At 41.1% G+C, this 26,961-nt stretch overlaps 1 protein-coding gene across 7 annotated transcripts in view; it reads right to left on the bottom strand.

Annotated features, from left to right (window-relative positions):
- cdk14 (cyclin dependent kinase 14) overlaps positions 1-26,961 on the bottom strand; it is a 281,590-nt gene that overhangs the window by 76,383 nt on the left and 178,246 nt on the right. For 6 of the 7 annotated variants that reach the window (XM_062957395.1, XM_062957398.1, XM_062957399.1 and 3 more), the window contains 2 exons: positions 20,416-20,479; positions 2,965-3,013 (listed from right to left, as the gene is read on the bottom strand). In XM_062957395.1, the coding sequence (XP_062813465.1) occupies positions 2,965-3,013; positions 20,416-20,479 (113 nt within the window). Of the gene's footprint in view, positions 1-2,964; positions 3,014-8,513; positions 8,683-20,415; positions 20,480-26,961 lie in introns of all 7 variants that reach the window. The other variant, XR_009999670.1, reaches the window with a different exon arrangement.

Here is a 26,961-nt window from a genome sequence, read left to right on the forward strand (position 1 = left end):
TTCACAAGGCCAAGCTCCTCAGAATCACTATGATGTATCTGTCATTTTAAGGGGGTACTATCAGCCACTGTTCAACTCTATAGATCCCAACTAACCAGAAAAAACTACACTTAACCTACATTATTATTATTATTATCATTACTATTATTATTATGTTTATTTATACCCCGCTTTTTGTCTCCACAAAGGAGACTCAAAGCAGTTCTGGTGGCAATTTTATTTTGGGGAAAAAAGTAAAATCTGGGACAATGATATAATTAGCACTAACTGTTATTCATTACAGAAAAAGTCTAATGCAAACACAGATGTTGGCCATAATGTTCAAAACTTCATATGCATCCCAAGATACTAATTGGGCTGATTTTGCATATGAAAAGATTATTTTATTTTATCCATGTTTATGAAGATTTGTACTTGAAACAGGATTATGGAAACCTAGTATAGTATTTTGTTTTGAAGGTAAACCAGACACAGTCTGTATATTTCAACACAAATATATACTAGTTCAGAACAACACAGTGAAAAAAAAGTTAAATAATTTCCTGAAGAGGTTCTGGACAAATTTAAATAGTAATGTTTAGAATCCAGAGCTTATTCTGGAAGTTTTGCTTTTGCCTTATTCTGAAAGATATCAATTAACTTTTCACTTTTAAGGGAAAGATAAGAGGAATGTTGTACTGTATAATTGTATACTTCCTTCCTCTTGAAACCATAATTGTACATTTCCTTCCTTTTGAGACTGTAATTATGGTTTATTAAAAAACTCTACAAATCCCTTTATGTAAAACAGTATAATTTTGCTTCTTCATTTCCCCACAGGATTCCCATAGCTGAATGGAAAGACTAGCACAATGTAATACCAGAGAGAAAACAAATATCTTTATATTACCCCAAAGAAATGTGAAACTGCATGCCACCTTCATAAATCACAACTAAACCCATGGCTTGGTAACTATCTCCATGATCCCCTGCTTTATGAGTTAATCTAAACTTTTCAGACACAGGGATGGAGTCTTTCAAGGGTTTTGTTTACTAGTAGTGAGGGCCACAAATTTGGACACAACTTATGTTTGACTTAGAGGTTATGACTCTCAGTTGCTACTCAGAAACGATGGCTATATATTGCATCCAATATGTCTCATTAGAGGATGTTACTGTACTGATGTCTTGTTTGTAGATTTTTGCTAGCCTTCTTAAATATGAAGAATATTGAACTAGATGGGCTTTCATTCTGCTTAAACAAAATTTGTATGTTCCTAGTTGAAAAAATACATGTGAATGACTGTGAAATCATTTTCTGATAATCTATCCCAAACAGTATCACCAAAGCACAAGAGAGAGATTTGAGAGTCTGAAAACGCGCGTATGTGTGTGTGTGTGTGTGTGTATTTAACTTTATTATCTAAATTCTTTTTTGTCTTCTAACATCTATAAGTCAGCTTTGGACTCACACCTGGAGGAATGTGGGATATAGAACCAATAAAATAAAATGAGAAAAAAAGTATAGTTTGCTGGAATATTCAGCATCTTGTTGCAGGTTGAGCTTAATTTGTTGAAATCCAATCAAACCCATTTAAACAGGAATATCAAATGAAAATTATATGTTTACACGTTTTATTACTAACAATGCTAAACAAAAACTCTCAAACTAACAGGGACTGGATGTTTTCAATTAAAATGCTATTTTATTTATTTACCATAAGGTTGCCCATTTATTTTGTTCCTTTAATATAACTGGGTTCTTTAACCAATGGAGATATGTACAACCAGTAATACAATCCTGAACATCTATTACATATTTCATGAATGTTTATGTAAAATTGGTAAATTTAATATTTTTCATTTTTCAGTCTAAAATATAAATAATCTGTATATTGTGATAACTTCATGCATTTATTCATCATAGCATTAAAAGCTGAATAAGTGTGTTAAGATAGTTTCTAGTAATCTTATTCCTCTGGCTTCTGTTATGATCATATCTGTCCAATGGAAAATAAAAAGGCCTGAGTTTAATAAGAATCGTTTTCAAGAAGAGCTTACCAGAACTGTATACTTTATGCAAATTGTATGTTTTAATCCAATGTTAGTATTGATTATATTTGGTCCTGAAAAGGGTAAGAATTTAATGGAACTAAACAAGTCACAGTGTATCAGTTTACACAGACTGTAGATAGCACTGTCAGTCAGAACAGGGTTGGGTTGTGGCGAAATCATCTTTAGAGAAATGAATCTTTTGGTTTATTTAGTTCTTAATTCACTTACATACCAGCATCTCCACTCTACTGTTTTTTAAAAAAACTGTACAGCTTATACAGTTCATACTTCATAAATCAAATGTATTGATTGCTTGATTGAATTTTTATGCAGTATTTCAGCCCTGATGAGATTAAAAATGGCTTGCAGTATTTTTTTTAAAGCTAAAACATTTTAGTTTACAGAAAGTAAAAAAGAAGAATTAAATAATAGTTAAAAACACTAAAACATATTTTAAAAATCCAGGAAAAGAGTAAAACTACAGTAAATAATTTTACACACATAACTGCTCTGTATTTAAAATTAAATGGTCTGCCTGAAAAAAGCTATTTTCACATGCCAGTGGAGAACATGGAGGGGGTCAAATGGACCTCAGGTGGAAAGGAGTTCCACAACCTGGAAGCATTCATAGAGGAGGGTCTTTCTTGAGTCCTCACCAAATGCACCCATGAAGGCGGAAGGAATGAGAGAAAGCTTTCTCTCGTAGAACTTAAGGGTGGCATTGGCTGATATAAGGAGATACATTATTATCTTTCAAAATTTTCAGTCAGTGATAAATTTTGGATACTAGAAAAGTTTCAGGTATTAGAAAGACAGTCATTTTTTCTAAAATGGGAGGGGGAATACATTCCTAATTATTAGTAGTATTAGAAACAAAACAATTAATGAGAAATCAGTAGCATTGAGAGATATTTTATTTAAAACACTTACTTGTTCCAGGCTTGCCTAAGGTTTTTTGCACTGTACTGTGTAAAGCGATCTGTAACAAAAAATAAAATGAATATTTTTGTTTGATATGATTATACACATGAAATGCATTAAGAATTAACATGTTTAAATACTCAAATAAAATTAACTGCTTTTTTCGTGTCAGGAGCAACCTGAGTTGCTTCTGGTGTGAGAGAATTGGCCACCTGCAAGGACGTTGCCCAGGGGATGCCCGGATGTTTTGATGTTTTTACCATCCTTGTGGGAGGCTTCTCTCATGTCCCCGTCTGGAGCTGGAGCTGATAGAGGGAGCTCATCCACACTCTCCCTGGGTGGGATTTGAACCTGGCAGCCTTCAGGTCAGCAACCCAACATTCAAGTCACAAGGCTTTAACCTACTACGCCATCAGGGGCTCCTTATTGGTTCTGCTTATTGGTTGGCTCAGTCAACAAACATTAGATTTTTTAAAAAAGAAATTCTTCTATTGAAAATAAAATGCTAAGACCAAAAGTTTTTTTAAAAATTAGATAATTTACAATAATAATAGAGAATGTGTGACCATATGTGTCAGGCCACGTATTTAAGGTTGGAAAGCATTCTAGTGTGTTTATTCCAAGCACAATGCCTTCAAATGCTTTAAACATTTAAAAGAAAGAGAAAGAAAATGAAAGAGCGAGAGTAAGAAAAAGAAAGGAAAAGGGAGAGTTTTGTGTGTTAGTTTTTATGCGCAGTAAGTTGGTGGGAGAGCTGAATAGAGGGAATACTATATGATTATCAGAACAAAGAGGCAGAAATGTGTGTTAAAAAGGAAAGTAAGACAGCAGAAAGGAAAGGAGGTGGGACTGAAAAGGAGGCAGGAGTAACTGGTTTCTAGTTACTGCAAAGTTAGTTAGTTCTGCCACATAACAAGAAAGGTTTTCATAAATGTGAAAGCAGGAGTAATACAACAGCACGAATAACACAAGTTCAGAAGAATAACATTATCTTCAGTTAATTCCCTTTATCTCTGGAGATTCTAGTTACTTTATAACTGGGGAACCAGACATGGCAAGGACATACTTTCATTTGGCACCTTTCCCCTCTGATTGTGATAATCTCTCACAGTAGGACCTATAATCAAAATCTTAGCAGAGGAAGCTTTTCAAACATGAACTGATCAGATACTTTGTTTCCAAACCTTATACTCACACATGGAAATCACAAGAATAAATTGAAAACCACTGGCGATTTAATAATGGTAAATACATTATATACATTCTATCTGTCAATAATCTGCATGCTATTAATAGAATAGAATAATAGAATAATGCCATTGTACATTGTACAACGAAATTAAATGCCACCCCAATACACATTACATATGTAGAATTAGAAAAATAAATCCATCCTTCCACTTCTAATCACTATTGCACAACCTCTAATGCCATATCAATATGAAACCACAGAGTTCAATGTAGTCACAGCTCTGGGATATTATCATATAGAAGATCCTGATTATACAGTGTTCCCTCACTTATCGCGGGGGTTTTGTTCCAGGACCTACCGTGATAAGTGGAAATCCGCGAAGAAGTAGGGACACTATTTTAATTTTAATATTTTATACATTATTTTAATTGTTATGTATCTTTTTTCCCCTTGCAAGCCCCAGGGAGCTAGTGAACCCTTCCCTACCAGAGCCGGCTGGGCCCTTGCTCCAGGCCTGTCATGTTGCAGCCAGGGAAGAAGGAACGTGGCTCCGGCTGGATGAGTGAGCGAGGGAGGGTGGGTGAGAGAGTGAAGACTGGCGGCGGCAGCAAAAGCCTGGAAGAGGCAGTCAGGTCTGGTAGGGAAGGGTTGCAAGGGGGAGAAAGGCCACATAACAATTAAAATAATGTTTAAATATACCCCCGTTTCCCTGCAAAACAGCGAGTCCACGAAAAGCAAACCGCGAAGTACCGGGGGAACACTGTACTATTATAATAAGAAAATTCTATATTGAAAGATTGTGTTTCTTTAACACAAACATAATATATTAAATAACATGAGTGTAATCCTGTCTATCATTTTGTTGTTTTATTACTTTTATTTATTTAATGTATTTATTTATATTGTGACTTTTCCCCAGTCTAAGGCTTAAAGTGGTTTGCAAAGATCAAAGTAGATGCTGCTTTAAATAAAACACAACCCAGGTACCATTGGGAAGCCCAAAAGTGAGATGTGAGCATGAAGGGTATGTTCCACCCTTATATTTCCCAGCCATTGTCACTGGTAGGCATCATTATACATCATAAATATCCTTTTTATTTCTTTAAAAAATAAATTATAACACCATGTTAAGACAAGGTGGGAGGCACGTTGCTTGTGTAAATCTCTATTTATGTAAGAATAATAACAGTTCTGTGAGTTCAATTATGACCATAATGTTCCTTTGACCATAATGCTGGTCCAACATATGAAAACTGTTTATTTACACACTTTGCAGTGTACCAATGGAGTACTTATTTGACTATTTTATCTATAGAAGGTAGTGATAGAATGATTCTGTGATTAGTAAAGAAGACAGACAGTGCTTTTTCTTAGCATGAGAGCAAAACCCTGCATAGTGTTGTCTCCTAGGCCTGTGCTACTGAAAGTGGTTGGCTATGGTCTAGTACTACTCAACAAACCACTGGCTACTAGCCTGTAGCAAGTTTCCACAAAATAAAGAAACCGTTTAACCTATGGGCACAAATACGGTTCTAGTGCCCAGCACACTGGAGAAGAAAGCATGACACCCCAATACAGTGCTTAAAAAGTTTGGCAATAAATGTTTGACAATAAATTTAAACAATATTTTGTTTGGACAATGGTTTTTTGAAAGATCTGATTCACAGAAATGTCAAACAAATCACTGTGTGCTTCATTCCCCCAAAACACTGTGAATGTCAAGACCGTAACATTCAAACTCTCTGAACGAGAAAGTAACAATGCATCACCAATCCTGTTACAACTGGTTGGCTACAGAAATGGGATGAGGATCCTGAACTCATCTCTCATGTGGAATCTAGTCATGCTTCTGAACAAAACACAGTTCTAAAGCATCCACCCATAACCTCCCCATTTTTTACTGAGAAGCTTGTGGAAAAGAACTAATAAAGTAATAAACTGATGTCAGTCGCACCCAAGCAGCAACAGAAAACAGATATAAAATATTTACTATTATTCAGCTGCCAAGATGGTAAAACCTGGTTGTGAAAAATAAAACTGAGACTAGTACTCATGGAGGTAATGGGCTGGATGAGGAAAAACAAACTGAAACTGAATACAGACAAAACAGAGGTGTTTGCCATCAAGGGTCCTAATCTGGGGATGGAGGTGTGTCTTGGATGGGGTTGCACTCTCCCTGAACGATTGTGTTTGCAGATTGGGAGTGCTCCTGGATCCGTTTCCCCAATGTCAGCCCAGGTAGATGCAATGGTCAAGAGTGCTTACTATCAGCTTCAGCGGATATGCCAGCTGCACCCCTTCTTAGATCTGGAGAACTTAAAGATGGTTGTGCAAGCACTAGTAACCTCAAGGTTGGACTTCTACAATGCACTTTTTTCAATTGGGCTACTTTTGTGCCAAGTTCAGAAACTCAATTTGGGGCAAAATACAGCAGCCAGATTGGTTACATGAACACCCAGCATATCACCCTATCCTAACTTCACTGACTGCCAATTAGTTTCCGGGGAAAGTACAAGGTGTACTTTGCCTTTAAAGCCCTACATGGTTTGAGTCCAGGTTATCTACACTATCACCTTCTCCTGTACAATCCACCCTGAATACTGAGGTCTTTTTCTGGGGGGGGGGGGGGGGCATCTGCTCCAGCCTGCCAGAACCCGACTGGCAACCACCACCCAAAGGACCCTTTCATTAGTCGCCCCAAGACTGTGGAACAACCTGCTGGTGAAGCTCCGACAGCTAGATAAGCTGTCAGAATTTAAGACTATGTATTTTAGTTATGTTGTAACCTGCCTCAAGCCGTGTGGAGAGGTAGGTAAGAAATAAAAGCATTATTATTATTATTATTATTATTATTATTATTATTATTACTAATATTAATATTATTATTTAAAAGTATCATGGGAGGGTTTGAGAAAAAAATGGTTTTTGTGTGCAAAAATATTTTTTCCTGCAAAAACCTCATCTTTGCAAATATTCCATGCAAAGAAACTCACTCATTCCAAAAATGTGTGTGGGATTTCTGTGCAAATTACATTGATTTATGACACACACACACACACAACTAAAAGAAGTTTCTAGAAGTAGTGTTTTTCAATCAAAATGTGTTATGCACCAAAAAAATCCCCCAAATGATTTGTGCTCAAAATCCCCACATATGTTTCTATGCAAAACAATTTCCCTAAATCATTCAGGATGTGCAACTATTAAGCTAAAACCACATACAAATATTCCTTATCTCCTGCTATAAGCAGAAAATTACATAAATCATTCATCCCTGCCCACAAGGCTGAAATGGTCAAATCTCTATTTGGGACCCAAAGTATCTTCATACTACTGCTTAATTATGGATGGCTTCAGCATATCATTACATTCACTCAAAAGCATGTTTATTATCTTTGACTTATTAGCTAAAGGCTCTCTAGTTCTCATTATAAATAATTTCCTCCCAATCTTCCTGATGAAAGTTTCTCTCCATTTGAATCACATAGTTTCCACAAGTACTTTAACTTTATAGGTGAATAAGCAAAACAATAGGGTATAAACAATAATTTTGATTCTTAGACTATAAGAACAGGTGGATAAATAAATAAATTTTATTGATTAGCCCTTAGGCCAGATAAGAACAAGTTGATGGATTGCTGCTAAAATATTGTTTAATGGGGAGTGAGAGGGTAGTAGCAGTGTAGGGATACTTTTTGGTCAAAACCCTGCAATTTTAAATCATGTGCTTTAAAAATATATCATTTTAAAAAAAATGAGGGCAATCTCCCACGGCCCATTTACAAAGCTCCCCCTACCCAGGCTACTGTGGAACTAAGCAACCAACCAGTAAAGAAAGAGTTTGTTTATGAAGGAGATGAGGGAGAAAGGAGTATTTTGCCAGGCATAGGAGTTGCAAGATACTACAGTGTGTGCATAACTGAGCAAGAACCAAATAGCCGAATATAAACATGGGAGATTACAGTTCAATTTAGCTATTACAATAAACCATGATTTATTCTGATCAGATAAAAACCTTATGGCTAATGTGGCTACCCCTAGTTTGACTAGAAGAGTGTTTAAGGCCTCATGCAGTTTTCTTTTCCAGCTGAATGCATCAGAGGTTTCTCCACTATTACCTAGTAAGCACAGCCAACCAAGGTCTCAATCATCAATGGAGTAGAATGACATACTCAGGGAGAGGGTCTAGCACAGATTTTCTCACTGGATGATTCATCATTGGGGAAAAACTGGGGGGGGGGGTGCTGAAATAAGAGATCTGGGGAAGGGAATATGGGCAGAGACATGGCAGTAGGTCTTTCCATTTCAGGACACAGGACATGGCTATTGCATGAACACATTAAAGGGAAATATAAATTGGACTTACCATGAAGTGTTCTTCTCATCAGCATTGAGCAGAGCATACAGGAAATTATTTTATGATTTATGGAGTTAGATATATGCTTATTGTTTATATACCTCCTTTTAAGACATAGCCACAGAGGATTAAACTCTTCGTTCTTTGGAAAGCAGGGCCAAATATAAAACATTGTATCCTGTCCAGAGAGGAAAAATACCTCTGTCACATGACTTAACTTCAGTTTTAAAACTGTTTTAAACTGTTTAAATAAAAAGAGAAACTATGGAGAAGGACAGGAATACCTCATAGCTCTTCACTAGGTAAACCTGGGTATTACCTAAATGAGATCACAAGAAACGAAAACCACTTTCCAACACTTAAAAAAAAATCCACTTCACTACAGAAAGTATGCTCCACTCCTTACTGATACAGAGACATTGTTCAGTCATAGTGACTTTCTGTTAATATGCAGTGCTCATGTTAAAGCTTTGGTTGGCATACAGTCACTTTGACTAAAGATAGGTAAAGTCTCCCCACTCCCCAAACAAACCTTGTCAAGAAAACCCCATTGTAGTCTCACCTTAGGGGTACCATTAGTTGAAAATAACTTGATGGCACACAACAAATAATGAGTTCGTCAATTGTAGACTCTCAATATAGTTTTTCATCCAAATATTTTTCTTCTAAATGTTTGTGGATAATTTGGTGCATCCCATCACCTACAAAAGCTAAAGAAAGCTAAGAATTGCAATGGGAAATAATATTATTGTTTTTCCCCAAACAGAAGGACAGGTTGCTTACCTGTAACCGTGTTTCTTTGAGTGTACTCTGTGAATTCACACTAATGGAGAGACTGCACCTGCGCAGGCTCCAACGGATACTCTTCCAAGCTAAAGTTTGAAATTTGGCGGTAACCCCGCCCCTCTCCCCAGAGGGTATAAGAGGCGCCCTCCGTGCTCACTCCCCAGTTCCTACGCCGCAAAGGCGACGAGAAAGGGAGAGGTTTGCACGTGGGGAAGGAAGGGCGGGATTGTGTGAATTCACAGAGTACACTCGAAGAAACACAGTTACAGGTAAGCAACCTGTCCTTTTTCTTCGTGTACTCTGTGAATGCACACTAATGGAGACTAGCAAGCTAAGGTATAGGTAGGTGGGACATAGCAAACCCGACAACGAGTTGAGTGTCCAAACAACACCTTTATTTAAGCACAAGGTGCAAAGGCAAGTGCAATGGTAAAAAACGCAACAATCATACAGTGCAGAACAGATCCTAGCCATTAGGATTCAGAAAGTAAGGCAATCACAACATTGCATGTGAGCAATAGTCAGTAGGAATGACAGAGGTAAGTATAATCAGTTTCCCTGAACGCAGGTACTGGGAGGTAGAAGTATCGAGGAAAAAAAACCCCAGTGTAATGGGTAAGTATAGTACACAAGCACTAGGTTGAAAAACAACCAACATAACATGTCAATACACCTTGAGTGACATAAATGAACTTGGAAAGAAAGCATCAAAACTGGCTTTGAGTAAAGCAAGGAACGTTAGGAAAGGCAGGAGGAAAGGATGGACCTGGTGAAGGCCGAGTCCCTGAGGTTCTTTGAGTCCATCCTGTAGTGTGAAACAAAGGTGGATGGGGTAGACCAGATAGCCGCTCGACAGATGGAGTCGAGAGGGATGCCCCGTAGGAAGGCAGTAGAAGTAGAAAGACCCCTCGTCAATCTAGGGCGGATCGAAGGGGGAGGCGGGCGTTTAGCCAGCTAGTAGGCCAGTTCAATAGCCTGAGCAATCCAGTGTGAAAGTCTTTGAGAAGAAAGTGGTTCGCCCAGCTTATGGGTAGCATAAGCCACAAAAAGTCTAGGTGACTTACGTATGTCTTTAGTTCTGTCTCTGTAGAAGAGGAGAGCTCTTCTGACATCCAGGAGATGAAGTTTCCGCTCCAAGGCAGATGAAGGGTTAGGAAAGAAAGCAGGAAGTATTATATCCTGGTTAAGGTGGAAGGCGGAGACCACCTTAGGTAGGAAGGTGATGTCCGGGCAAAGAACGGCCCTGTCGTGGTGGAAACGGAGGTAGGGCTCGTCCACCCGAAGGGCAGCCAACTCCAACGGTCTGCGCGCGGAGGTGATGGCAACTAGAAAGGCAGTCTTCCAGGAGAGGAGGTGAAGGTCGGCAGAGGCCATGGGTTCAAAGGGAGCTGAAGCCAGTTGAGAAAGGACGAGTTCAAGGCTCCACCCAGGGGTCGGAGGCTGAACTGGAAGTCGGAGATTGTTGTAACCTCGAAGAAAGGTCTTAATGAGGTTGTTAGAGAAAAGAGAAGGTTGTCCTTGACATTGGAAATGCCAGGAGAGAGCAGCGAGATAGGATTTCATCGAGGTCAGAGAGAGTTGATGATCCGCAAGAGAAAGTAGGAAGTCCAGAACTAGCGGGATCGAAGTGGAGGAGGGATCGACGTCTCGGTCCTGAAGGAAAGATTGAAACTTAGCAAGTTTGTAGGCGTAGGCCCTTGACGTAGCCGGCTTATGAACAGCATGAAGGATCGCCTGCAGGTCCGGGTGGAGAGAATTTATGGAAGTATCCTCCAAGCCGTCAGGTGTAGGGACGGAACGTCGGGGTGGAGCACTTGTCCCCTCTGCGAAGATAGAAGATGAGGGAGAATCGGGAGAGTGCGAGGAGACCCCGCGCACATCCGGAGTAGAGTTGGGTACCACGGTTGGCGTGGCCATGCAGGGGCAATCAGGATGGCCGATTTCGGCGTTAGATAGAGTCTCTCTATCACCCTCGAAATCAGAGGGAAGGGAGGAAAGAGGTAGACGGGTTCGAGAGTCCAGTCGAGAAGAAACGCGTCTCCGAGACAGCCCGGAGCCGAGTTTGGAGGGAGTCTCGCTCCGAAGCGAGGAAGTTGTGCGCTCGAGGGGGAGGCAAAGAGATCTAGGGTTGGCCAACCCCAGTCGTCGAAGACGGATTGCAGGACTTCGGGATCGAGACGCCACTCGTGGGGGGAGGTCGTTATTCTGCTTAGAGAGTCCGCTAGTGTGTTTTGGGCACCCGGTAGGTGAACCGCCGAGAGGGTTATGTGTCTCGCTATGCACCATAGCCAAATGTCCATTGAGAGAGCCATGAGCTTCCTCGAGCCCGTACCTCCTTGTTTGTTGATGTAGTACATGGCTACTACGTTGTCCGTCTGGATTAGAACAGTCTTGTGGGGAAGAAAGCGAGCAAACGCTCGGAGAGCTTTGAAGATTGATAATAGTTCTAGAAAGTTTATGTGGTGAGACTTCTCTTGGGCGGACCAAAGGTCCCTGACAGTGAGGTTCGACATGTGAGCTCCCCATGCAAAATTGGAGGCGTCGGTCGTGATGGTGACTGATGGAAGTGGGGAATGGAAGGGAAGTCCCACACAAACGTTCTCCGGGTCCTGCCACTAACGAAGGGAAAGGCGAACTTGGTCCGGTACCGTGAGAAACATCGAGCTCGGGTGCCGATGGGGTTTGAAAGAGTCTATGAGCCATCTTTGGAGAGGTCTGAGACGCAGCCTGGCGAAAGGGGTGACCATGACCGTGGAAGCCATATGACCCAGGAGGACCTGGACAAAGTGGGCTCGAACCCTGCGGTTGCGGAGGAGGAGAAGAAGGTGTTGCTGAAGGGCTAGGAACCTGTCCTTCGGCAGGGAGGCAGTTTCCGCGAGGGAGTTGAAGAGAGCCCCTATGAAGCGGATTTGTGTGGCCGGGAGGAGCTGGGATTTTTCGGAGTTTAACTGAAGGCCCAGTCGTTGCAGAAGAGAGAGGGTTTGAGAGACGTGGATTTGAAGGGACGAGGGGTCGGATGCGACAATCATCCAATCGTCCAGATAAGGGAAGATCATTATGCCCTGTTTCCTTAGATGCGCTGCCACAACAGCCACCACCTTCGTGAAGACTCTTGGGGCTGTAACGAGGCTGAAAGGGAGAACTGTGAACTGGTAAAATTGTCCCAGGAGCTTGAAGGAGAGGAAGCGTCTGTGGGATCGGCGTATCGAGACGTGGAAATACGCATCCCGTAAGTCTATAGAGGCAAAGTAGTCTCCGTGTCGGAGCATTGGAAGAATGGAGGCCACCGAGACCATTCGAAATTTTGAAGGCAGAATGAAAAGGTTTAAGGCTCGTAGGTCGAGGATGGGCCGAAGACCTCTGCCCCTCTTGGGAACCGTGAAGTATCTCGAGAAGAAAACTCGAGTGTCCTGCCCAGAAGGAGAAGGCCAGATTGCGCCCTTCGTTAGAAGGGAGTCGACCTCGGAGCAGATCTCCGGTGAAGGGTCGGTGTGGAGGACGTGACCCGTGGGGGGCAAGGTTTCGAATTCCAAGGTGTAGCTGTCCCTGACAATGCGGAGAACCCAGGCATCTGAGGTGATAGACTCCCATTCGTGGTAGAAAGGAGCTAGACGATCGCGGAAAGTACAGAGAGGAGAGTTCGGGTCGGAGCTTAAGAAAAGCATGGCAGTGGCAGTAGTAGCGAAGGTAGAAATGGCCCCGGGAGAGTGGGCGTCAGGCCCGTCGTTGGGGTTGTGGCATAGCTGTAGCACCTTTGCCTCGACCTTTCGGGACCTGGTGCTGACAGCGAGGCTGTTGCTGATGACTGTGCTGACTCGAGCTCGACGAATGTCGAAAAGGCTGAGGGAAACGACGGTATCTTTGAGGGAACCATCGGGTCCATTGAGCCTGGGGCTGATCGGTGCTACACTTCGCTGCGAGGATCTTGAAGTCGTGGTTGGACTTCAATTTGTCGTCAGTACCCGAGTTAAAAAGTCCCTGGGTGTTGAAGGGGAGATCTTCAATCACTTGTCGAGAGGAAGAAGAAAGTCCTGAGGACCTAAGCCATGCATGTCGTCTGATCGCAACCGCGTGGGCAATCATCTTTCCGGCGGTATCGCCGGTGTGCTACGCCATTTGGATTTGGTGGTGTGCAAGGGAGTCCGCCTCCTGCTGGAGGGTTGAGAGAACTGAACGGTCTTCGTCAGAAAGTTTGGCGAAGAAAGGTTGGGCCTTTTCCCAGAGGATCTGTTGATATGCGCCCATACAGGCTCCGTAGTTTGCCATGCGGCAAAGGAGGAGAGCACCGGAGTACAGCTTCCGGCCTACTGCATCAAATCTCTTACCCTCCCTGTCGGCAGGAGAGTTAGACTGTCGACCCGAGGATTGGGAGGCCTTCACCACCATGGAGTTCGGATCGGGGTGATGCTTGAGCCATTCCAAGGCTTCATCATCAGTTCGGTACCAGGCCTCTATTTTTTTTGAGGTTGGAGGTATCGAAGATGGGGTCTTCCAGGATGCCTGGGTTACGTCCAGGAGGTAAGGAAGAAAAAGCAGCACAGTGGCTGGCGGGGCTTGAGCCTGAACCCTCTTGAAGACGGGGTCGGTGACGGCTTTTGAGGTTTGTTTAATTTCCACCCCCAGAGCGTCTGCCATTCTAACCATTTGGTCGGAGGAAGCCCGGATATTATCTGTCGGGGAAGGTGGGTCGACCTCGTAGGCGTCGTGAGGTGGAGAGAGGTCGAGGCCGAGGGAGACGACTGAGGCTGAGAGGATCGACTCGGGGTGTTCGACATCGAGGTCATCCTCCTCACCCCCGTGAGGGGACCAGGGAGGAGAAACAAGCGCAGAGTCCTGTTGAGGTATCACCTCAAGAGCAGCAGCGGGCTGTGGACGAATGTCCTTGGAAGCAGAGGCCTGGACGGCACGAGCAAGGCGCGTCATCTGCCTACCCCTCTCAGGTGTTTGAGCCGGAGGGAAAAGTTCTTGTCGAGCCTGAGGGCGTGATGGCGCTGGCTGAGGAACTTTAATAACTGTCCTGACAGACCTGTCAGGAGAGACTTGAGCGCCCGCATCCAAGGACTGACCATGAGGAGAAGAAGATCAGAGGCGTTGCGCTGGTTGGATAGGGGAGGATCTCCTGGAAGAGGCCACGGAAGAGGGGGCGTCCTTCTTAGAAGAAGCTGAGGAGGAAGATCTCTGGATCATTCACCTCTTGGCTGGAGGTTGCTTCGACGTGACCCTTAATGATTTTCCCGGTGTTGGTGGAATCGGGCACACAGCTGCCGAGTCAGATTGGGCTCGTCTGGATTCCTCCTGGGCCCTCTTAAAAGCAATCTTCATGGCGGAAGAAGATGGTGGCGAAGCTAGACAGGATTGAGTAGAAATGGCCGAAGCCACAGAACTCGAAGTCGATGAGGGGCCCATTTTGCCCGACCGGGTCGAAACAGTGGCTGTAGTCACCGTGCAGGGCGGTTTGGTTGGTTTAGCCCTCGAGGCCTTCGAGGCCTTGGACGACACCGATGGAGTAGGCTTAGATGCCATCGAGGTCGAAGTGGAAGTAGAAGCATCAGGAGCAAGAGTCTTCTCGTAGAGAGCTGCTCAAAGTCTCGCAGCCCTATTTCTTCGGGCTTGAGCTGTAAAGGCCAGGCAAAAACGGCAGGTACCGACGACGTGACTTTCGCTGAGGCAGAAATGGCACTTAGCGTGGCCGTCGGAATCTGGAATTTTAGCGGCACATTGAGTGCACCGCTTGAAACGCGTAGTCGACATAGGAACGAAGAGTCCGAAGTGAGCTCTGCGGCGGAAAAAAAGGAACTGGGGAGTGAGCGCGGAGGGCGCCTCTTATACCCTCTGGGGAGAGGGGCGGGGTTACTGCCAAATTTCAAACTTTAGCTTGGAAGAGTATCCGTTGGAGCCTGCGCAGGTGCAGTCTCTCCATTAGTGTACATTCACAGAGTACACGAAGAAAAAAGAGCAATTATAACTACTTCCATTTTGTTTTCTCCTGTTTTTTTTCTGATACTGCTCTGACTGTACCATGGAGCTCTTTTTGTGGTACATGTTTTGCCAAAAACACTTGGGTGCCTCTGTTTGCAACTTTGCTTAGCTATGTCCTAACATCTTCTCCATTTTTTATTTGGCAACTACTAATTCTCCCTGCTTCTATTTTTGTGTCTCTTTATTAGGATTATTAGAATTAGTATACAAGTCCATCTTCTAGGAGACACTATACTAATATTATGTTTTTTCCCTAATGTTTTTGTTTTTTAAAGCCGGTCATATTTATTTCTAACAATTTACTTATGTTAACTTTCTTTAGTTGAAATAAATTTTCCACTTGTTTTGAAGAGCAATGAATAGCTTGTTATATTCATACCTCACATCTGAGAAAAGATCTATTCATTTCCACATTTATTGTGACATCTGTGCACATGTGAGTTTATGTGTGCAAATGAGGACCCAAGGTAACAATGCTGATGAGATGGTGAGACTTCATGATGTCCAATTTTCCAGTCTCAGTCTGAGCAGGATTACAGTAACAAGGAAAGAGCATTATCCCTGATTAAAAAAACAAAACAAGCCCAAAGACACTTGTTTCAAAGAGAACTCTGAACTAAATTAGACTTCTATTGAGGCATGCTTTTGGATTATGAATGGCTGAAGCAGAGGGATCTCTCCAGATGGCGGAAGTATCAATATCTTGAAATGCCAAAGAAACTGTAGAGAGGACAACAGATGCAATTGCTACACAAGTACATATAGTATAATGTAATGCCCAGTGGAGTTGGAATATTCTTTTGGACAACAGGCCACGGCAATGAACTTTCTAACATATCTGCTGATGGTGCACCAAGGAACCTTCTTGGATTGCATATTTATGTCATATGAAAAAATTGCAGTACTATTTGACTTCTGGTTTCTTCTGATGATAGTATAGCACACACCAAGTTTGCTTCACTCCTCCTTAGGATGGGAACAAACGAGGATAACAGGTTGTTGGTCAAAGCATAAAGCTAACAATGGGTGAAAATATTGTATAATATTAATTTTTCAAACAATTCACATTATTCATAAATGGGATGGAAGGAAAAATGTGGGAAAAGGTAAAAATGAAATACAGGCATAGCAAACTGTGGGTTTAGTCCTATAAAGTTTGTATTAGTATTTTCATATATTTAACCATAACGGAAGTGATTATTTAGAAAGGATACCTTGTTTTTTGGCAGACACAGTTTAATAAATATGTGGCAGACAAGGATAATGTGGCAATGCCCATGGCTTGCAATAGACTTATCTACTGAATTGGACCAAAAGAGATACACAACAATTTTACTGACTAATTGACTGCCAAATTTCTTTATGAATAGGAAGACAATAACTTGAAAAAGTGTTCTGGGAGAAAGTAAATCCGTACAGGACTCTCCTATTGAGGTTTTTAATCATATGAGATACTTCTGTCCAATCATATGAGATGCCAATTATCCTATCACCTCAACTAAGATTAACGAAATTCTGCTTAGTGCAGGAACAGGAAGGCCATTTGTTCTTTGCCCCAGCACTTCGATCTGTTTGCTTCCCTATAATCTGACCTTGAAAACCCTCAAGAGAAGTATCCTGTCACTGCCTGACAGCATATCTTACAATTATGTAGGAGTAAGTTTGGGACAGCATAAAGAGAAAACTGGTTATCTGAAGAACATATCCTTCTCCTGAAATATACTTTGCAAAAGGAAGGAATTGTTGAACAAGCAGTATAATCTTTAGTTTGTCTCCAATATAAATATTGCCTGCCCCAAATATAACATTCCACCCTATTATTATTTTCTCTTTAACAGCAAACAAAAGAAAAGATGAGAAGAATACAACTGCTTTACCACATGAACAAACTATGGCAGTTGTTCACCCTAAAGGGCTATGGCAAAGTGGAGTATTCTTACAGTTTGATGAATCTCAATTACTTATCAAATCTTATTCCACACTCTGATTCTGGACCAAATGGACTGGGAATATTGAGACTAACTTACCTCTGATTTACATATTTTTTCAGAATTCTAAAAAAATCCTTTCATATTGTGTGCTGAGTCTCTCAAAGCAATTCTGTCAGCACCTCGTTTACAAACCTCAGTATGGAAAAATAATCCTTTCTGAGTAAAAAGCATGTTTTTTTGCTTCTGAATTTCAAATTACATCACTTGCAGTACAATTATGGTCTCTCGTAGCCTAATTATTGCCCTAGATCTCCTGAGAAGATCGATCTATTTACTCATCTTTCTATCCAGTTAATTACTTCTTGAAATCTAAGTTAAATAAAGCAACAGACTTATTTTTCTTGAAAAATTAAGATATTTATATGCTGGTTGACATGTCAAGTTATCTAAATGCTAGTTGCACAATGATGATATTCACATTTGGATACTGAGTATTAAGCCAAGCAATCCAAAGGTTCAGCCCTGTATCAAGACAGTGATTAGTATTCCCAGATGTGTAGTAGTAGTTGTGGTTTTGTGATTAGAGGCAGGTTTGGACCCTTATCAGAAGCTGTATAGGGAGGGGGCGTAGTCTCTAAAGCTTTGACTTCATGTAATGTTCCCTGTTTCTTCATCTGATTAAGTATCTTAATTGAATCAGATCAATATGCAACTTTATAAACTAAGATGTTACACTGTAAACTATATATGTCAGCATTCTTCCCACTGCTGCCTACCCCCGAAACATACATTTTCAAAATTCACTTTAAGCAGCGAATAAAGATCAATTTTGTTTGTTATTTGATATTTGCTTTGTTTGTGGCAATTTTTAATCCAAATATCTGTACTTTCTTGCACTTCAGAGAAAGTAGAAATTGTCATCCAATTTTCCTCTTCTAATTCTGAAGATCTTCATAAAAAGTTCATCTGTCCTTTACCACTGTATATCCCAGGCATGGGCAAAACTCGGCCTTCTCAGTGTTTTGAACTTCAACTCCCAACTGCTGGTAAACTGACTGGGATTTCTGGGAGTTGAAGTCCAAAACATCTGGAGGGCTGAAGTTTACCCATGCCTGTATGTATCCTAAAAGGCTGATTTCTATTTTTGATCTTTGTTTTTGCCTCCCACTTTGAGTTGAAAAATAGATTATTTGCTATAATTTCCAGAAGTGTTACAGAAGATGATGGGCCGGGCTGTGGCGCAGCTGTTGAGCAGCTGCCTTAAATCACTCTGACCATGAGATCATGAGTTCGAGGCCAGCCCGTGGCGGGGTGAGCACCCGTCAATTAAAAATAAAAAATAGCCCCTGCTCGTTGCTGACCTAGCAACCCGAAAGATAGTTGCATCTATCAAGTAGGAGATAAGGTACCACTTATAAAGTGGGGAGGCAAGATTAACTAATTTACGACCTGGAATGAGGAAGTGCCGTCAGTGTGGATGATGAAGCAGCTGCTCCCCCCTGTGGCCAGAATCGAACATCCCCTCAGGAGAAGGTTAACTTGCCTCTGCGTGTGTCTCTCAGTCTCTGTTTGATGTATTTATGGGCATTGAATGTTTGCCCTATGTGTGTTATAATGTGATCCGCCCTGAGTCCCCTTCGGGGTGAGAAGGGCGGAATATAAATACTGTAAATAAATAAATAAATAAATCTTAAAATAAATTTGTTTTAGGAGTGGACTGGAGGAGAGAATAAGAGGAATAAAAGTTAAAAACGCTTAAGTTCACCTTTTCATGCTTTCTTTGAACTTTTTCATCATACCTTTTCTCACTAGGCCCAAAGAGAATCCTTTTCACCTTATTTATCTGCTTTCTCATTTTTTCTTTCACTAATTGCAGTTTGCAGCACAACTTTCTGATATTTCCAATACCAGAAAAGTTACTATTGATCTGACCCCAATAGATCTGAATCTCCAAATTTGTGTTTTTTTTAAACATCAGATTAATTACTAAATCAAAAAAAATATTATTTTATGGGTATTTATTGTTCAGAAAAGCTTGTTAATAAATCTGCTAATTAATCCACTAATTGCTTTGCGGACCTGGATCCTTGCATGACTCTATTTTTTCTTTCATCTCTCTTTCTCTCCCCTCGTGCACCACATACACAAAGGAAATAAAACAGCCCTTGTAATCCACTTGCTTTTATGTGCCAGGCTCCCAAGACAAATGAGGGCATAAGAAGGAAAACTACTAACATATTTTTTTTGTCCTAGGAAGGTCCATGTATTGGGTTAGAAAGAAGAGTCGAGTGTTCCACAGTAATGAGCAACTACTAATAATTAGCTTGCCTTGGAGGCTACAACAACATAATGTTGTAGCCTCATGTAGGGTTTAGACATAATTTACCTGGGCAAGACACTACAGATGAGAGTATGCAGTATGCAGCGCACCCCATATAAACAATGTAATTTATCTTTAAATTATATGCATATCATTATCATTAGCAAATAGATGAGCCCTCTCTGTCAGCTCCAGCTCCATGCGGGAACATGAGAGAAAGGATGGTAAAAACATCAAAACATCCAGGCATCCCCTGGGCAACATCCTTGCAGACAGCCAATTCTCTCAAACCAGAAGCTACTTGCAGTTTCCCAAGTCGCTTCTGACACGAAAAAAGTACTCTATATACATCAAGGATCTGCTCTTGAAGAATGCAAGTATGTAAGCTGAAACTAGTGTAAAATGCAGCAGCTGGAATACCATACAGACAGCATTTAATGGCAGTCTAAAATATTTGCTCTGGTAGGCAATAGTTTTCCAGTATGAATTTAAGGAGCTTGTGATGGTTTCTCCTCACTGACAAAGGACTGATATTTGCTGGAGGAGGGGCAACTCAGTCTTCCATCAGTGATGTCAATGCAGTGGGGCATGGGAAAAAACCTTCTCAGCCATGGCACCTCAACTGTGAAATGCCCTCCAACTGGTGGCCCAACTGATGCCAACATTTAGGTGCTAAGTGAAAAGTGAGTTATAGATCAAAACTTTTGGGTCTGATAAATTTACCCCAAAACAAACAAATGGATTAGTTAATCTTTAACAGATCAGAATAGAGGCTATTCAAATCCCAAGCTTTTAAAAAATGAAATGGCCTCTTGCTTCATAATTGCAGAATCTTTCTAAAACAATATTTAATTATATGTAATATAAAATTGAATAGTATTATCTTGAATTTTACCTGGCTTGAAATGGGGCAGAGAATGAACTCCAGGCCACGACTCCTCATTTGGGGTACCAAGCACCTAAACAAGAAGAGAGCAAGAAAAAACAATTCAGTTTCCAACACAAAGCATTTTAATCATGATTTAATGATAGAAGATAACAGAGAAGAAATGGGTTTTGTAAGATTTGCTAACCCAAGATTTAGTGTAGAAGACCAGTAATTTAAACTTTGCTTATCGTTAAGCATATCTAACTTGAATGCAAAGCTATTATGTGTCATGAAATGTTTAGTTATTAATTCAACACCAAAGTTGAAAATTACCAATTAAAACAACAACAAAACAAAATCAGTAACCTTTGTTATCAACACTATTAAATGCCCTTTTAGACCAAATTCTCATGGTGTATATCCTTGATTGAATTGAGACTTTTAATGTTGCAGCTCTCTGTGGAACCCAAATCCTGCTCCATGATATTTACTAGCCCTCCAGAACAGTGTTTTTAGGGAATGGGGATTGCTTATTATGGGAGAAGGAACAGGATCAAAGGTAATATATCACTGGATTGTGGCCTTATTTTCTCAGTTATAATTAATCATTTTTATACAGTTGCCCCTATCTATCACGCATCCTCAAACTCTGGCCCTCCAGTTGTTTGGGCCAACTCCCAGAATTCCTGACTACTGAACAAGTTGGCTAGGGCTTCTGGGAGTTGGAGGCCCAAACAGTTGCAGGCTGAGAATTTGGGATGCCTGCTCTATGTCCATGGATTCCACCACCCACAGCTTCAAAATGTTTTGTTTTTTTTTAATCTCAAACGAAACTTTGATTTTGTCATTTTATATAAAGGAAACTATTTCACTATGCTGCTGTATATAATGGGACTTGAGCATCCATACACTGTGGGATTCATGGGGAGTCCTGGAACCGAATCCGAGTGGATACTAAGGGCCTATTGTACTTAATTTCCAAAATAATATCAAATTGATAACTGTATTTTTATTTTTATTTTCGTGTCAGGAGCGACTTGAGTCGCTTCTGAAGTGAGAGAATTGGCGGTCTGCAAGGACGTTGCCCTGATGTTTTGATGTTTTTACCATCCTTTGTGGGAGGCTTCTCTCGTGTCCCCGCATGGAGCTGGAGCTGATAGAGGGAGCTCATCTGCGCTTAAAGCATACTATCAGATGAGTAAGACCATAACGTTTTCTAAGTAATCACCATCATTATTTCACTTTACATCAGACTGCATGTAGTAATAACAAGCTAATAATTGCTGAAATATTGCTCATGAAAATCACAGTTACTGGCCGGCTAGTGTAGAATAGGTTTGTGTGTGAACATAATCTTCAAATCTATGTCACCTTGGGCAAGTTATTCCACCCCTCTCTCTCCTTCTCTCTGTGTCGTCAAGTCATCTGTCGACTTATGGGGACACCATGAATTTCATAGTTTTGCCAGTTCCTTCCTCTGAAATATAGTCTACAACATCTGCTATTCCTTGGTGGTCTCCCATGCTAAGCAGGGCTGATACTTCCAAGATTAGTCATGATGTGGGGCATTTGGGGTAGTTTTAGGCCTGCTGCTACATCAATGTATTATGCAATATAGCAGAGCGGCCACAAGATGGCAGAATAGGATTTAAATTTGAACACTCTCTAGGCTTGTACCATCAAATCATAAAACAACATGTCAGGTTAAAGAACACCATGGAAACTTCTGTAGACCTCTAAGGGAAACACAGTGATGGTATAAACTTATTTTAAAAAAATCTATATACAAGCTTTTACATTCAAGAACCTTTTGCCATTATACATAAATACTGCAGTACATCAACTTCTCTGAGAATGGATTTCTGGTTTCTAATTAGGTTTGTAGAATTAATGCAGTCTGCTACTACTTTAACTGCCATTGCTATGGTATTTCTAATTGTGTAAGGCATCAGCATTCTGGAAGAGGCAGCTAAAGACCGTGTATAACTACAACTCTCATAATAAGTCCACAGCACTGAGCCATAGCAGTGAAATTAGTGTCAAACTGTATTAATTGTACAGCGTAGATGAACTCTTTGATAAACACTAACCATCACTAGTCCAAGTATTTAATACTGATTAACCTAATATTAACAGCTAGGATAGATGATCAAATAAGAAGGCAATCAATCAAACCTCAACAAGGTTGCTGTCTCTTACAATTTTATAAGCTCATCCTCAGGAAGGATATTTAGGCGCATTGTAGGGGATATTATAAAGTTAGTTCTGTATTCCAGAGATTGACCAGGACACCCATATTAGCTGCCAAATACCCCAGAACTGCGAATAAAATAATCTGGACCTTTTGCTTATTACTTTCTGTAACATGGTGGGATGTGTGTGTGTGTTAGATCTTCTATTCTGCTTTTCTTTTTTCTTATTTGTATTTTGGTGAGTTTTGTGATGTTGTTGGGTATTTTCTATATTATTAGTTTTGTATGTCTTTATCTATTTAGTATATTTAAGAAAAATATTTTAGAAAAACATCTGGACACATCAGACTTTGTAGGTGTACCATCCTAACACCCAGCCTTGCAGTCATAACAAATAATTGTCATGGTTCATAGTTGTCTCAGTTATTCTAAATATAAATGTACCCAGTTATTTGGTAATTTCCAAGTAATTAATTTCAGGGGAAAATCAACCTTCAAAAAGAAATGTGTGATTTTGCACTCTGTTGCACAGTGCTAGGTTCCACATTTTGAGTCTCCATAGAATAAGTGAATTGCAGGAACTGAAAGAATATAATGGTCTTTGTGCTTTGATTGTGTGTCCCACCATGGCAGGGGGTTCGACTGAATGGTCCTTGGGGTCTCTTCCAACTCTATGATTCCTATCTATATATATAAAAGGATAAAGTTGCGGGCGCAGTGACTATAACAACAAAACTAAACATCCCAGAAATACGAAACTTGGCAACACAATGCAAAAGCCTTGCCTCCCGGTTACAACAACACAACCACACCACAAAACCACAATCCGGACCCACAAAACTCACAACAACACATCATGACTATAACAACACAACTAAACGCCCTAGAAATATAAAACTTGGCAACACAACGCAAAAGCCTTGCCTCCCGGTTGTAACAACACAATCACACCACAAAACCACACTGGACCCACAAAACTCACAACAACGCATCGTGACTATAACAACACAACTAAACACCCCAGAAATACGAAACTTGGCGACACAACGCAAAAGCCTTGCCTCCAGGTTGTAACAACACAACCACACCACAAAACCACAATCCGGACCCATAAAACTCACAACAATGCATCGTGACTATAACAACACAACTAAACGCCCCAGAAATACGAAACTTGGCACACAACTAAATGCCCTAGAAATACAAAACTTGACAACACAATGCAAAAGCCTTGCCTCCTGGTTGTAACAACACAACCACACCACAAAACCACAATCCGGACCCATAAAACTCACAACAATGCATCGTGACTATAACAACACAACTAAACGCCCCAGAAATACGAAACTTGGCACACAACTAAATGCCCCAGAAATACAAAACTTGACAACACAACGCAAAAGCCTTGCCTCCTGGTTGTAACAACACAACCACACCACAAAACCACAATTCGGATGCACAAAACTCACAACAAAGCATCGTGACTATAACAACACAACTAAACACCCCAGAAATACGAAACTTGGCACACAACTAAATGCCCCAGAAATACAAAACTTGACAACACAACGCAAAAGCCTTTCCTCCCGGTTGTAACAACACAACCACACCACAAAACCACAATCCGGACCCACAAAACTCACCACAACGCATCGTGACTATAACAACACAACTAAACGCCCCAGAAATACAAAATTTGACAAAACAATGCAAAAGCCTTGCCTCCCAGTTGTAACAACACAATCACAGCACAAAACCACAATCCAGACCCACAAAATTCACAACAACGCATCATGACTATAACAACACAACTAAACGCCCCAGAAATACGAAACTTGGCAAAACAATGCAAAAGCCTTGCCTCCCGGTTGTAACAACACAATCACACCACAAAACACAATTTGGATCCACAAAACTCATAACAATGCATTGTGACTATAACACCACAACTAAACGCCCCAGAAATACGAAACTTGGCACACAACTAAATGCCCCAGAAATACAAAACTTGACAACACAACGCAAAAGCCTTGCCTCCCGGTTGTAACAACACAACGAAACCACAAAACCACAATCTGGACCCACAAAACTCACAACAACGCATCGTGACTATAACAACATAACTAAACGCTCCAGAAATACAAAATTTGACAACACAACACAAAAGCCTTCCCTCCCGGTTGTAACAACACAACCAAACCACAAAACCACAATCTGGACCCAAAAAACTCACAACAACGCATTGTGACTATAACAACACAACTAAACCGGATGGCCATCTGTCTGAGAGGTTTGGGTGGGTTCTTCCTCCATGACAAAAAGAAAGAAAGGGGTTAGACTGGATGCAAACTACAAATCCCAGCACCCCATGGCATGGAGTCCATGCATTTCAATTAGAGACCTCTTCCTTCTCCCTTTCCCCACCATCCAACCTACTGACCCAGTTCCATGGCTCCACAGGCAGGAAAGGCTGGGACGGATAGAATGAAGGAAGGAGGGAGGGAAGGGAAGCGAAGGAACGCCAAGTACAAGAGCCCTCCCTCTCTGCCCGGAAGGCCAAAAGCAAAAGGGAGAGAAAGACCATTGATCCGGTTATATTTACCCTCCTTTCTGACCAGTGTGTTCTTATCCACAAGCTCAGGATCGGAGCAGAGAAAGGGAACAGCATAGGAATAAAGGAAACAAGGAGAGCACCCACTCTATTTATCCATCCACTCATCTATCCACCCACTCACCCACTAATAATAAACACCTACACAGGCAAGAATCAGACATGCACTGAGTCTACAAGGCCATTCAGTGCTCATCCACCTCCCCAATCCCTACATTCACACTTGGCCTCCAAAAAAAAAATTACAATAATAACAATGACAACAACAACAACAAGAATCTACATCATCACAGGCAAGAAGCAGCCAGGCACTGAGGCTGAGAGGCCAGTCAGTGCTACACTGGGCCTCCAAAAAACAATATAGTAGCATCTAACTTATCCAGCCTTCATGACCACTACAACAACAACAATAATAAACACCTACACAGGCAAAACAAAAAAAAAGACTATTGTACCACAATAAATATATAAACCGCACTCAGCAGAATCAGACCTCACGATTAACAACAAACCAAAGACAACAGGGATCTCAAGCAATTATCAATCAACAAAAAAATTGAAGAAGGTAACAGACTTCAAATACTACTACTAATGTGAGTATAAAGAAGGGTGGAGGTCACAGCATAAATACAACCTAATGTAGACTGACCAACACCACCAGACCAAGCCACAGCAACGCGTGGCCAGGCACAGCTAGTATATATATATATATATATATATATATATATATATATATATATATTCATGTCTTATCTGAACAGTGCCATAAGGAAACAGGTCAAATAAGTATCTTCTTTCGTATTTTTCCAGGTATATAAATCTTCAAGAGGCAGGCAGCAAAATACACATAAAATTAACTTTGAAACATTTGATAAAACCATATTCTACAACAATAAGCACTGTCATCACCTTCAGTTTTACAAAAATAACATTGATAGTGAAAATAATAAAAAAAATACTTGCTCCTAAATAAGGAATAATGCTTCTATTGTATCTAAATATGCAACTGTGTGTGGTCTTACTGTGAAGGAATTAATAGTATTCATTATTTTAAGGAGCCTATTTAGTTTTATATTTTAAATCCCCTCTTTTAACAGAATAATTTCATTTTGTTAACTACTAATCATTAATGTATTGTCAAAGGCTTTCATGGCTGGGATCACAGGGTTGTTTTATGTTTTCCGGGCTGTATTGGCCATGTTCTAGAAGTATTCTCTCCTGACGTTTCACCCTGCCATAGATGTGGGTGAAATGTCAGGAGAGAATACTTTTAGAACATGGCCATACAGCCCGGAAAACATACAACAACCCCACTAATCATTAACTTTTAATGATATTCACCATTTACTATACAGAGGGTTGTTGGTGATATTTTTGTTCCATTTGACTTAGAACTTAAACCAGTGGTTCCTAAACTTATTTGGCCTGCCACCTCCTTTCCAGAAAAAATATGACTCAGTGTCCCCTGGAAAAGGGGTGTGGCTTAGAGGGTTGGGCGTGGCTCCTGCTCAAAAGGGTAGGGCTGAGCCTCTCCCCTAGTCCAAGATGCAGGGCTGTGAAGGGAGGTGGGCAGGGCACAAATGGGCAGGCAGGACTGGGATGGGCAGAGTTACGAGCTCTAAGGCAGGGTTGAGCTTCTATCCCTGTCCTGCGGCGCCTTCCAGGACACAGGAGGCAGGGCTAGAAGAGGGGGCGGAGCCTCTTCTCAAGTGCCTGACAGGGCTGAACTTCTATACCCTCTATACCCTGCCCCCATGTTCTAACAAGCAC

The sequence above is a fragment of the Anolis carolinensis genome, chromosome 6 (genome assembly GCF_035594765.1).
Source record: "Anolis carolinensis isolate JA03-04 chromosome 6, rAnoCar3.1.pri, whole genome shotgun sequence".
Taxonomy (NCBI): domain Eukaryota; kingdom Metazoa; phylum Chordata; class Lepidosauria; order Squamata; family Dactyloidae; genus Anolis; species Anolis carolinensis.